This window comes from Choloepus didactylus, chromosome 24 (assembly GCF_015220235.1).
Source record: "Choloepus didactylus isolate mChoDid1 chromosome 24, mChoDid1.pri, whole genome shotgun sequence".
Lineage (NCBI taxonomy): Eukaryota > Metazoa > Chordata > Mammalia > Pilosa > Megalonychidae > Choloepus > Choloepus didactylus.
This window is the reverse complement of record NC_051330.1, coordinates 20,958,967-20,971,809: the sequence shown is the minus strand read 5'-3', so window position 1 is coordinate 20,971,809 and position 12,843 is coordinate 20,958,967. Positions and strand designations below refer to the sequence as shown.

The following is a 12,843-nucleotide window of genomic DNA, read 5'->3' as shown; positions in this document are numbered from 1 at the left end:
GCCTGACTCTGGCATTGAGGGATTCAGAATGTCTTTTGACCAAAAAGGGGAAAATAAAGGCAACAAAATAAGGTTTTTGTGGCTAAGAGAATTCAAATAGTCAACAGGCTGTCCTGGATGTTACTCCTATGCAAGCTTCACCACGGTATGCCAAATGACCACAATATGATAAGCCCAAGTCAATAGTAGTCCCCCCACACCCTAAAGAATACCCAGATCCCTATATGAGACTCTATAAAAGATTCACTGTTTATTTCTCAGAAACTTAAATCCTTTAGAGTGCTCCAAGGCCAGCTAAGTTCCAAAGCCCAGAGGCAATAGCCTCCTCGAGAACATCAGCTAGATGTGCCCCTTTTGCTTATAAAGTTGACATCCCTTTTCAACATGAACAGGTTAGGGTGGTCACTTCCTAGGCATCCCTGAAGATTGGGAAAGTAATTAAACTAGAGGAAGGGGTAGCAACAGACAAGATGGAATTTAAGAAAGGATGATGAATACTGAATCTTTATATAACTTTCTTTTTCTCAGTTGCTAGGGTGTTAGAGTAGCTGGAAGAAAGGAATTGAAATGGTGGAACTGTAACACATAGCATCCTTTGAAATTTGTTTTATAGCTACTTGTTAAATTGTAATTAGAAAGATATACCTTTTTGTATATGTTGTATTTCACAATAAGGAAATAACTAAAACTGTGGTACTATAACTTATGACTACTATTGGAATTTCCTGTATAACAACTTGTTAAAGCATACTTTGAAAAATATTACCTTTTTGTATATATATTATATTTCATAATAAGGGAATAACTGAAACTGTGAATCTGTAACCTATAATATTCTTTGAAATTTGCACTCCAAATACTTGTTAAAGTCACTTAGAAAGTTATCACTTCTATGTATATATAATATATTTGACAATAAAATGATTAAAAAAAGAATCAAGTCTGGATTACAGTTCAACAGAGTCAAGTATTCTAGCTATTCTAATACACTGGAAACTAAAAGGAGTATCTATATAATGCATAAGACTAACCTCCAGAGTGACCTCTCAACTCTATTTAAAATCTGTTAGCCACTGAAACTTTATTTTGTTTCATTTCTCTTCCCTCTTTTGGTCAAGAAGGCTTTCTCAAGCCCATGGTGTTAGGGCCAGGCTCATCCCTGGGAATCATGCCCCATTTTGCCAGGGAGATTTACACCCTTGGAGTCATGTCCCACATGGGGGAGAGGGTAATGAGTTTATTTTCACAGTTGGCTTAGAGAAAGTGGCCACATCTGAGCAACAAGGTGGTTCTCTGGGGGTGCTTCTTAGGCACAATTAGAAGTAGGCAGACTCCCCTTTGCAATAACAAGCTATATAAGGGCAAGCCCCAAGTTTGAGGGTTTAATTTATTAAATTGGGAGTCCCTAATGCTTGCAAGAATATCAGGAATTCCCCCTAGAAGTGTTTTGTAAATTTAAAAAATACTACATTGCCAGATATCCCCCATGTTTAAACAAAAATATCTTTGCTAATTGAAGCAGCTAGAATGAAACATAAATAATAAGTAGATCCTGCCCATAATATTACAAAACAACCAGTTGATGTGCATTGCTACCTTCCTCACCATTCCTGACCTTAGGATTACTTGCTCTTTCCCACCTTTTCCACATCTGGGAAAAAGCATGTCAGCACATTTGCTGCCTCTCCTTGCTCTGCTGGCAGGAGCACCAAGCTCTCCTGCACCCTCTATCTGCATCCCTCAGGCCTCTGCCTCAGCTCAGAGACTAGACTTGTCACACCTTTCAGAGCCTTCATCCCAGTTCATACCTCCCCAGGAGTGCCCTTCCCTTCAACCATGACCCTCAGTGCTCATGAGTTTGAATGGGTGAGCAATTAAACAGAAATTTAATACTATGATATTGGCTTCCTAGTGCTGCTGTAACATTACCCCAAATGTGATGTCTTAAAAACACACATTTATTATCTTACAGTATTAGAGGTCAGAAGTCCTAAAGCTTTCATGTGGACAAAGTCAGGGTGTCAACAGGGTTTTGCTCCCTCCCACAGCTCCAGAAGAAAATTTGTCCTTCCTTTTACACCTTCTAGAGCTGCATTCCTTGCATTTCTTGATTGATAGCCCCTTCCTATCACCTCAAAGCCAGCAGCATCACATCTTCAAATCTCTTTCTACTCCATCCTCATATTGCCTTTTCCTATAGACAGACTGCTACTGTCTCTAATCAAATCTCCCTCTGCCTCCCTCTTGTGTGGGCACTGTGAGGATATTTTGCACCAGCCTGGACAATCCAGGATAATATCCTCATTTCAGGATCCTTAACCTAATCAAATCTGCAAAGTCTCTATTACCACACATTTTAGTTTCTTGGGCTGCTCAAGCAAATATCATGCAAAGGGAGGGCTTAAATAATGGGAATTTAATGGCTCATGGTTCTGAGTTTAGGAAAGAAAGTCCAAATCAAGGTGTCATGAAGACAATTCTTTCTCCCCAAAATCTGTGATGTTCTGGGGCTGGCTGCTGGTGATCCTTGGTCCTGGGCTCCTCTGCCACATGGCAATGTGTATGGTGACCCCTCCTGGCCTCTCCCTTCTCTTCGAGGCTCCACCAAATTTCAGTTCCTTCTATCTGTGGCTTTCTCTCTGTTTCTGAATTTCAATCCATTTATGAAGGACCCAAGTAATAGGATTAAGACCCATCCTGATTCAGGTGGGCCCCATCTTAACTGAAGAAACCTTGTGAAAAGATCCTGCTTACAATGGGTTCACACCCACAGGAGTAGATTAAGCTTAAGAACATGTTCACTTTATCACATAAGATAACATGCCCAAGTTTCAGGGATATCTTTGGGGGGCATTATTTAGCCCACCACATTGCTTCCTCAGCCACATGAAGGGAGACAGGACAGGAAATCATCCCCACCAAGCCAGGAGGCCCAGCAGCCACCCAAGAAGAGAGTCTTTTTTTGTCCTCCCTCCCAGAGCTTCTTCAGAAAAGGTGCTGCAGCCTGAGTTCTCCCCAGTGTCTTATCCCGTACTTGTCATGGTGGCCCAAGATCTGTGTGCCAGTTCATGGTTCCCAGCCCAGGAGTGTTCCTGAACAGTGCAGTCACAGTGCCTTACCCTGACCTTGACTCTGTGGCTTCCATGGAAATGGCACTGTGAGAGACAGACTCCAGTCCTCGCCTTCCCTCAAACATGCCTTCATGTTGACCTCTCTTACCCCCCTACAGTAGATTTCTCTACATGTGAGGAAATAGCTCCTCTTTTCCTCAGCTTAGAAAAGGCATCTGGCACTGGGGAGTGAATCCAGGATCCCTGCTTTCTAGTGCCTGACTTTGGGTGCTATACTCAGCCTCCACTGGGCCTTGACACCCTCATCTGTAAAATGGAGCTGACCACACCAAACTCTTAGGTATACTGGAAGGGTCAACTGAGATGGTCAATGGAAAGCAGTTAGGGCAGTGCAGGACACTTAAGGGTCACTCAAAAATGGCAGCTATGGTTATTGTCACTGGCATTTGTGCTCTTGTTTTTCTTATCAGACAAATGTGGTAAACAGGAATTGAGTGCCCACTCCATGCCAATCATGATGTGAAGCCCTGGAGAATTAGCAATGGCACAGTCAGATGTGTTGCCAACCCCCATGAAGCTCAGTCTTTTCTGGGAATTTACAACACTGTTGAGACCCATTTGAGGGATGTTAGCATGAAATCAGGAAGGCTTCCTTGAGGAAGGGACCCCTGAGCTGCAACCCCAAGGATGAGGAGAAATTGGCCAAGAGAGGAGAGGGAAGGGAGTGCTTGGGGAAGAAGGAACCACAGATGCCAAGGTCCAGAGGCCAGGGCTTGATAGACGGCCTGGCAGAGATTATTGTGGTCAGAACGTGAGAGGGAAGTGATGAGCAGAGAGCTGTGAGTTGTGTCCAACTCATGTCTTTCATATTTGAATATTCTGACATTGAGCACCTACTGTGTGTTGCACACTGTTCCGGATCCTAGAGAAACATCAGAGAAAAAAACTGTTCAGAAATCCCTGCCCTGGGGAAGCTGATATTTTGGGGGGAGAGATAAACTCTTAATAACATAAGCAAGTAAAATGTGTAGTCTAAAGGAAATGGTATATATGCTCTGGAGAAAAATAATGCAGGTATGGGAGTTGGGGAGTACTTGGGGGTAAATATTTAATAAAGTAGGCAAGGAAGGCAAGACTAAGCAAAAAGTTCTTACAGATGAGATGAGGAAGCCAGCCATGGATATCTCTCAGAAAAGTGTTATATATGCATTATATATGTGAATGTAGTTAAAAGAGGAAATTTTAGGCCATATAGATGTTAATAGAATAAAAATGAAATGATTAGACTTAGGACTGTAGAACACAGGGAACCCTATTGTAAATAATGGACTATAGTTATTAGTATAATTATAAAAATGTTCTTTCATGAATTATAACAAATGTACCACACTAAACTGTCACTCTTAACCAATCACTCTGCCTCAGAGTTTCTCAGTGTCCTTGTCAACTGATTGTTCAATTCATTACTGTACTCCAGTGTGTCCCTCAGTTGCATTTATAAATCTGGACAAGGGGGCCCTAAAATACTTCCAACATGATGATTTAGATGTATAGTTTTACATGTATACACCCTCCTCAAATGCTGTCATTCAAAATTACACCACACTGGAGGTGTGCCGCAAAAAAGACCCAGCATTTTTTAATTATAACTTGAGTCAGGACTGACTGCTAAATATGTTTCCTTTCTGGGACCAAGTCAAGTGGATGAGTTAAGGCTTCTGGAGGCCTGGTAGAGAATGAACTCCAGGCAGAATATAGACTTAAAGAGAAAAGAGATTGTGTTTCAATTTGCTAAAGCTGCCAGAATGCAATATATGAGAAATGGGTTGGTTTTAAGCAATGGGTATTTATTGTTGCAAGTTTAGTTATAAGGTAATGAAAATATCCAAATTAAGGCATCAACAAGAGGATATCTTCTCTGAAGAAAGGATGCTGGCATCTGGAGTTTCTCTGTCAGGTAGCAAGGCACATGGTGATATCTGCTTGTCCTTTATTCCTGAGTTTCATTGCTTTCCATTCCTGGTTCCAGTGGCTTTCTTTCTGAGTGTCTGGGTTTTCAGCATCTCCAGGGCATTTCTCTCTCTGTAAGCCCTCTCCAAAATACCTCTGCCTTTTATCTTTTCATAACAGACTCCAGTAAAGGATTAATACCCACCCTGAATGGGCTGGGTCACATCTCCATTGAAACAACCTAATCAAGAGGTCCCACCCACAATTGGTCTGTACCCACAGGGATGGATTAAAAGAACATGGCCTTTTCTGGGATACATAAAGCTCAAAACCAGCAGAGACAGATTATCAAACACTGCTATGGGATGGTTTATGGGAGTGGGAAGGAGTCAGCAATGGAAATCAAGACACCACCAGCTTGGCAGCAATGGTTTAAGCTAAAAATGATGACTGAGCTCTATTGGGCATCTTTGTGGAATTAATACTTTTACATAAATTAAGCTTCAAAACAACCCCCAAAATTTATCACATTGTTTTTAACCACAAGATGGGAAATCAGATGCTCGCACTTATTACAGGTAACATAAAGTCTGTGTAAGTGGGCCCTGATGAGGGTAGGAGGGAGTTTCTAGGAATGAAGTCCAGTGAGCCTTAGTGCATAAAGTCTGGCCTAGTGTTTTATTGACTGATTGGATTGATTATTCATTTATTTAGACAATTTGGATGTCCTTAATATTTTTTTAACCAAATGCCTAGTTCTGCATCTTTCGGACCCCGCACTCCCTCCCAGGTCACAACAGTTCCTGGTGCAGATCCTGATGGAGCCTGAGAGCAACTCCCATGTTTCCACAGGGACCCATTCTCTCCACTACCACTACCTGACTCTGTCAGAACCAGGCTCAAACCTCCCCGACTTTCTGGCTGTGGGTTATGTGGATGACCAGCCCTTCATCCGGTATGACAGTCGCCTGGGCAAGGCCAAGCCCCAGGCCCTGTGGGTGGCACCTATAGAGGCCCAGTACTGGGAAATGGAAACCCAGAAGCAGAGGGGCTGGGAGAAGGTGCAGCAGGTGGAGATTTGGACTATGATGAGATACCACAACCGGAGCAGCGGTATGTCAATGGGGAGCTGTCTGAGGGGTGCAGTGCAACTCCCATCCCTCCCCACATCCTACTTCTTTGACCCCTGCTGTATACTGAAGTCCAGGCAGCCCCATACCTGTCCAGTAGGGGAGGGAGGTTGATCAGCTCTTGCACACTCCTGATGAACCACCTTTCCAGGCTCTTTCCCCAACAACCAAGCACAGGAGACAGGGGCCTTCAAAATTGATTCTGGGTCCAGCCATCCTGCAAGCCAGCATGGGGATCCACAATGCTGGATATATTTCCCCTTCTACTACTTGGGGTTCTAGACCTCAGCAGACTGGGGGATCCTTTTCCCTGCCTTTTTCCCCAATCCCCCAAACACTTCAAAACGCACCCAGGATGAGGCCCTCAAACACCATCCCTGCCAGGTGATGGAATAGTGACCCAATGGTCTAGGCAAACAGCTTGAGGTGGGAGAGAGAACTTGGTGAGAAGTGAGGCAGATGCAAGTGGGGACATTTACTTAGCCAGAGGGTGATGGGACATTTCTCTCAGCCTGGCTTTCCCATCTCTGAAGCAGGCATGGAAGCCAGCCTGTTCTCACAGCACACTCTGAGTGTTAGTTCAACCTCCTGCTCTGTACCCAGACACCCAAATAAGCACCCTAAAAGCCACAGGTCCCCAGAGGCCTGCAAAGTATAGATGTAAAGAAGGGAGACTGAGAAGGGCTGTGTGGCAGGGGATGTATCTGCTCTGACCTGGCAGCACAGCTGTCCTGGGTCTGGGCTCAGTGGAACCAGCCCAGTATGAGCATGACTGACCCCCAAGTGGCCAGGGTAACTGCCAGGCTCATCTGGCTTCACATTTTAACATCACTGAAATTGAAGCATGTCTTACTATTACCATTGAAGGCATCTCACATCCATAAATAGCAGAGTCTCTTCCTTCTTAGCAGCACATAAAAATAATGTGTCTTATCACAATGAAATCAGTTGTTCTTCCTCCATGAGGAATCGGGGGTTCACAGAGGCCCACCAAGCTTCTCCGTCCTGGCTGCACATGAGAATTTCCTGGGGAGCAATTAAAGAAAATGCTAATGCTCTCCTCCCTCCCCTTCCATTTGGGAGCCCCTGTAACCAAAAAATTAAGATTTTAAAAATAATTATGATGATTGAACGTTATATAGATGCATTTTTGTTACTTTCTAGTATGCTGTAGAATAGCCAAAAGGAAATACTTGAAATTATTGAAACCCTCTGATTTGCAAATTGTAAAAACTTCCTGACTGGCCCTGCTTATACCCCTTTATCCTGTTTTACAACTTTAGAGTCTTATCACTAAGACAACCTTCCAGTGTTAATGAAGGAACTTGAGTCAGCCCAGAACTAACCCTTGACTACATTATTTATACAGGTTATTGTAATGGTTATTCTAGCTTAGTTCTAGCTTAGCTCTGCTCCTTTACATTTGCAAACTGTAGTTGTTTATACTTCTTATTGTAATGGTAACAATGCCATCTCCCTTTATTTGAATCTATAAAATTCATTAACTCCTTAGACTTGGGAAGACAGGTTTTTAAAACCATAGGCCATATCCGTTCTCCTTGCTTTGAGTTGCAATAAACTCTTTCTCCCTTTAAAACAATAAACTCTTCCTTCCTTTGAAATCCCAGTGTCAAAGATTGGCAGTTATATGCATTGGGCAGAGAACCCCATTTTTGAGCTGTATCACCCCCATCATCTCCTCTGCCAGCCCCCAGACCCCTGCCCAGGTGGGTGGTGGTCTTCTTCCCAGAGGTCGGGAACTCTGCATTGGTGGCCCTTGCATGCTACAGCCTTCTTGCTCGGCATGTCCAGGCTTGCACAGTACACAGCGCATGTTTGGCTGTGAGATCCAGGAGGATGGCAGCACCAGCATCTTCTGGCAGTTTGGCTTTGATGGGCAGGACCACCTGTCACTAGACCTGGAGACACTGAGCTGGGTGTCAGCTGAGCCTGCAGCCATACTGACAAAGCGCAGGTGGGAGATGGAGCCTTGCTATGCTGAGTATGACAAAGCCTACCTGGAGAGCCTGTGCCTCATCTCCCTGCACAGATACCTGCAGCTGGGTGGCCATAATCTCACCCAGCAAGGTAAGTGCCCAGACCCTGGAATTCCAAAAAGTGGCTCCAATCCCTCATATTAGTGGCAGCCATCCCACCTTACAAAGGGCATGGAGGATAGGTGTTTGTCCTCTGCTCTCAGACAAGTCCACCAAGACCCAAAATGATGGGCTGACAGCACAGCAGGACAAAGCCCAGACTTCTGGCCCTCACTCCAGTGTCCTATGCCTGAAGTGAGGAGTTCTGGAGTCTCCTCTGTCCCACAGGGTGGTCTTGGGTAATTAACCCCCTGACTCTGGACCTCCCTTTCTTCATCTGTAGAACAAGTGTGTTAAATCGGGTAGCTCAGGATGTCTTTTTATTAATTGTGAAATATTAACATATATACAGAGAATTGATAACCTTAAAAGTATGATTTGACAAATAGCAAATTTCAAAGAATGTTATGGGTTACAGATCCACAATTTCAGTTATTTCCTTATCATGCAATATAACATATATACAGAAATGTGGTAACTTTCAGAGTACAATTTAACAAGGAGCTATAGAGCAAATTTGAAGCATGTTTTATGTTACAGTTCCACCACATCAGTTATTTCCTTCTAGTGATTCTAGTTCCCTAGAAAATAAAAAACAATATTTATATAAAGATTCAGTATTCATAATCCTTTGTAAAATCCTATCTTGTCTGTTGCTACCCCTCCCTTTTATTTGATCACTGTCTCATTCTTCAAGGGTATCTGGGCAGTGAGCACCCTAATTTGTTCATATTGAAAAGGGGTGTTGACATTATGGAGAAGTGCATGGATCTGGTTGATATTCTTGAAGAGGCTGTTGCCTCTGGGTTTGGGGACTTATCTGGCATAGGAACTATCTGGAGGATTTGTTTTGGAAAAGTAAATTTAGTGAGTGAAACTTTTATAAAGTCTCAGATAGGGACCTAGATATTTGGGACTACTCTTAGTAAGAGCTTGGCATACTGTGGCCATTTGGCCTGTCTAGCTGGAGCTTGCATAAGGGTAACCTCCAGGATAGCCTCTTGACTCTATTTGAAATCTCTTAGCCACTGAAATGTTATTTTGTTACCTTTCTTTCCCCGCTTTTGGTCAAAAAGGCATTCTTAATCCCTCAATGTCAGGGTCAGGCTAATCCCTGGAAGTCGTGTCCCACATCACCAGGGAGATTCACTCCCCTGGAAGTCATGTCACATGTAGGGGTGGAGGGTAATTTGCAGAGTTGGGTTTAGAGAAAGAGAGAGGCCACATCTGATCGAAAAAGGAGGTTCTCTGGAGGTGACTCAGGAGGTCTTTTTGTAGCCAGCTGGTCAGAAGTGTGGGTGGTCCAGGAAGCCCCAGGCAGTCCCATGGGGATGGAGAACTTGGCTTAACTTCTGGTAGAGCCAGAATTGCATTGTAGTTGATGTCAGAAGTTATTGTAGGGTTCTAATGACCTTCAATAATGGACCCCTGGCTCCAGTGGATAGTGTCCCCCAACAGTCTCAGACACACTAAGGCTGATGGTAACTGAGGCCCTTCATCCCTCTCCCTCCACACACCCTCCTTGTGCTAAACATGTTCCATAGGCCCCAGGCTGGTGTGTTCTAAACTTTTCCTGACCCAAGCAACTGAGCCTGGAGATACAAGAGGCATCACAGCTCTGAGATGCAAGGGCTGGGACAGAGAGTGGGAGAGGCAGATGCATGGGGGTGCTGAGTAGTGGAGGCCTTTCAGGGCTGCAGAGGTCATGGAGACTGTTTGGGGAAGTGGGACTGTGTCAGAGCAGCCAGCACCCTGTAGATGGTTGTTGATTTGAGTAGGTGTGATGTGAACTGGCTGTGACAATAGGGAAGACATTCTGTGAGGGGCTAACAGGATAAATAAAGCCAGGAGGAGATGGTGTGATCATGAGAGGAGAGTATAATGGGTCAGAGCTTAGACACTGGAGCCCAGCCCTCCAGATCCAGAAATGGTTTCAGGATTTGCTGGCAGTTTGGTCTTGGGCTAACTTGCCCTCACTGTGCCTGCATCCCCAAAGCACCACATTGGTGTGTGTTAAATAAATGAGTGTTGAACTTGGTGTTAGGCATTGTTCTTAGCCTTTTACCTGCATTATCTCATTGTACCCTTTGAACAACCCTGAGAAGAAGGAACTATTAATCCCCATTAAGCCTTCAAAGATGGGAGGACTAAGGTTCCTCCTTCAGGTCACACACCTGGAATGAGGTTGAGCTGGGCTTCAAACCTAGGCTTTCTGACTCCTGAGCCAACACTTCTAAAAACCCAAATCTACTGTGAGGGAAGGATCATCATTTTTGTCTTCATTTAACAAGTACTTATTAGTCACCTACTATGTACAGGAAATCATGAGGAAAAATGTAAAGCCTTTGAGAAAACTCCAGAGTCTCTAAGAGAGGAAGGGATGGGTGTGTCCATACAGGACCCAACAGCCCAACCAGGACACTCCTTGGGGTTAGGAGTGGGAGCTCACATGTCCCACATGAGAATTCCCAGGACAGGCCCCCTTTGGGACAGTTGGTGATGGGTCAGCTATGCCTCAAACAATAGCTTAGTGCCTCCCCTGGAGAGAGAACCTGTCTCCATCTCCTCCCTGTCCTCCACCCCTGGAAGAAGGCAGAGGAGTAGGGGTAAAGACATGGGGGGTGGGCAGAAAGCAGCTATCACCAGACTTCCTCTTCTCTCTCTGCAGAGCCGCCTAAGGTACAAGTGACAAAGCACCTGGCCCAGGATGGGTGTGCCATGCTGAAGTGCTGGGCCCTGGGCTTCTACCCAAAGGACATAACACTGAGCTGGTGGCTAGGTGGGGAGGAGCTGACCCTAGAGACTGAGCAGGTGGAGACACGGCCCAGTGGTGATGGCACCTACCAGACATGGGCAGTCATGCATGTGTGCAAGGGGGTGGCAGAGACCCAGTACACTTGCCACGTGCAGCACCCCAGCCTGAACAGCACACTCATTGTGGCCTGGGGTGAGGAGTTGGGGCTTGGCTGGGGTGGGGAGAAAAGGGGCAGAGAAGGGCCCCAGGACACCTGGAGACAGTTCCATGATATGGGGGACATGCCTCTTTTCCTATCTTAGAACCACCTTCTTGTTGTGGACCCAAAGCTGTGATTATCATCACCAGTTTGTTCATTGCCTTATTGGTGGCTGGGATTGTGTTTTGGAAAACATGGCTTCAAGGTGAGTGGAGAAGAAATGAAGGGGTGGGAGGCCATCTTGCCTAGTCAGTCTGGGATGTCTATAGAGAGGAATGCTCAGCGTCCCATCCCTTTGGCCGGAACTGTTCCACACCTGGAGATCAGCAGCTACTGCTAAGGCCCTGCCTCCTGCTCCCATCACCCTGTCACATTCAGAGAAGTACCCAGCCCAAGCATGCCCACTCCATGGCCACACAACTCCCTGGGCCCTTCAGATCCCACAGCCATGGGAAATCCACTGGGTCTGACCTTGGAAATGGCCCACAGTGGTGGGTCATGAGGAGGTGGGGGTCTGGGAGCTACCTCACCTCATTTCTTTCCACTTCTGCCTGCCACCCACCTAGTCTCTGGTTTTGTGTCCTTTTTTTCTCACAGCCAAGAAAAAGACATCTTACAAGCAAGCCCCAGGTGATTGTGTGATGGAACTAGCTGGTGGGGGGAACTCCAAGGGTGAGAGATGATCACAATCATGACTGAGATGCCTTAGAAGCAAAGATGGGGTGGGGGAAGGGGGTGATTTCCCTGGCACTAACCCTGGTATCAGTCCTCTGCTCCCCACTGTGTACTGGACCATTCTTGACAGGAGTCAGGGATTCCAGCACAGATAGGGATAGAATAGAAAACCCTGAGTGTGTGGGCAGGGTGGGTGGGGAGTGCTCTGGGGAGCCTCCACCCTGGGTTTGGGAGAGGGTCTCAGAGAAGGCCAGCATCACCTCCTACCTTTTTTCTTGCAGGTGGAGAAGACCCCCAATAATCCCAAAGGCCAGTGAGAGAAGGGGCTGCCCAGCATCTCTGCTGATTGATGTTCACTGCTACAAGACCAAGGAGGGGTTTTTTGGGGTGTTTGAGGGGCTGGAGTTCCCTGTACTTACTGGCTGAAAATTGTCATTTGACCATTAAGTACCCATCCCTTTCAAAACATGAGCTCTCCTCTCTCCATTAGCGTTGTCCTGAAATCCTTTTAAAAAAATTCAGTTGCTTCCTCTTCAGTGGATTGGGGTGTGTTTCACTTTTCTAAAACTGCCAGAATGCAATATAACAGAAATGGATTTTCTTGGGGAAATGGGGATTTATTGGTTTACAAATTTACAGTTCTAAGGCCATGAAAATGTACAAATTATGGCATCAACAGGACAGTATCTTCTTTGAAGAAAGGCTGCTGGCATCTGTTCCTCTGTCTCACTGCAGCATCTGCTGATCCTTCCTCCAGGTTCCATTGTTTCCAGCTTCTTATTCCAGTGACCTCCTCCCTGAGCATCTGTGGGTCCTCTGTTAGCTTCCCTGGGACATTTCTCCCTAAGCTTTCTCCAAATATCTCTACTTGTTATTCTCTCACAAAGGACTCCAGTAAAAGATTAAGACTGACCTGGAATGGGGTGTGTCACATCTCAATTGAAACAACCTCATCAAAGTTCCCACC

General features: G+C 45.3%; 1 protein-coding gene across 3 annotated transcripts in view; it reads left to right on the top strand.

Annotated features, from left to right (window-relative positions):
* Positions 1 to 12,319, top strand: part of LOC119519979 (H-2 class I histocompatibility antigen, Q10 alpha chain-like) — a 44,500-nt gene extending 32,181 nt beyond the window's left edge. Inside the window, exons 3-8 of one of the 3 annotated variants that reach the window (XM_037817702.1) lie at positions 5,874 to 6,134; positions 7,964 to 8,239; positions 10,916 to 11,194; positions 11,305 to 11,406; positions 11,799 to 11,873; positions 12,158 to 12,319. In XM_037817702.1, coding sequence (XP_037673630.1) covers positions 5,874 to 6,134; positions 7,964 to 8,239; positions 10,916 to 11,194; positions 11,305 to 11,406; positions 11,799 to 11,873; positions 12,158 to 12,177 — 1,013 coding nt within the window. In that variant the 3' untranslated portion in view covers positions 12,178 to 12,319. The remainder of the gene's footprint in view (positions 1 to 5,873; positions 6,135 to 7,963; positions 8,240 to 10,915; positions 11,195 to 11,304; positions 11,407 to 11,798; positions 11,874 to 12,157) is intronic. The other 2 variants (XM_037817703.1, XM_037817704.1) reach the window with 2 other exon arrangements.
* The last annotated feature ends 524 nt before the right edge of the window (positions 12,320 to 12,843 follow it).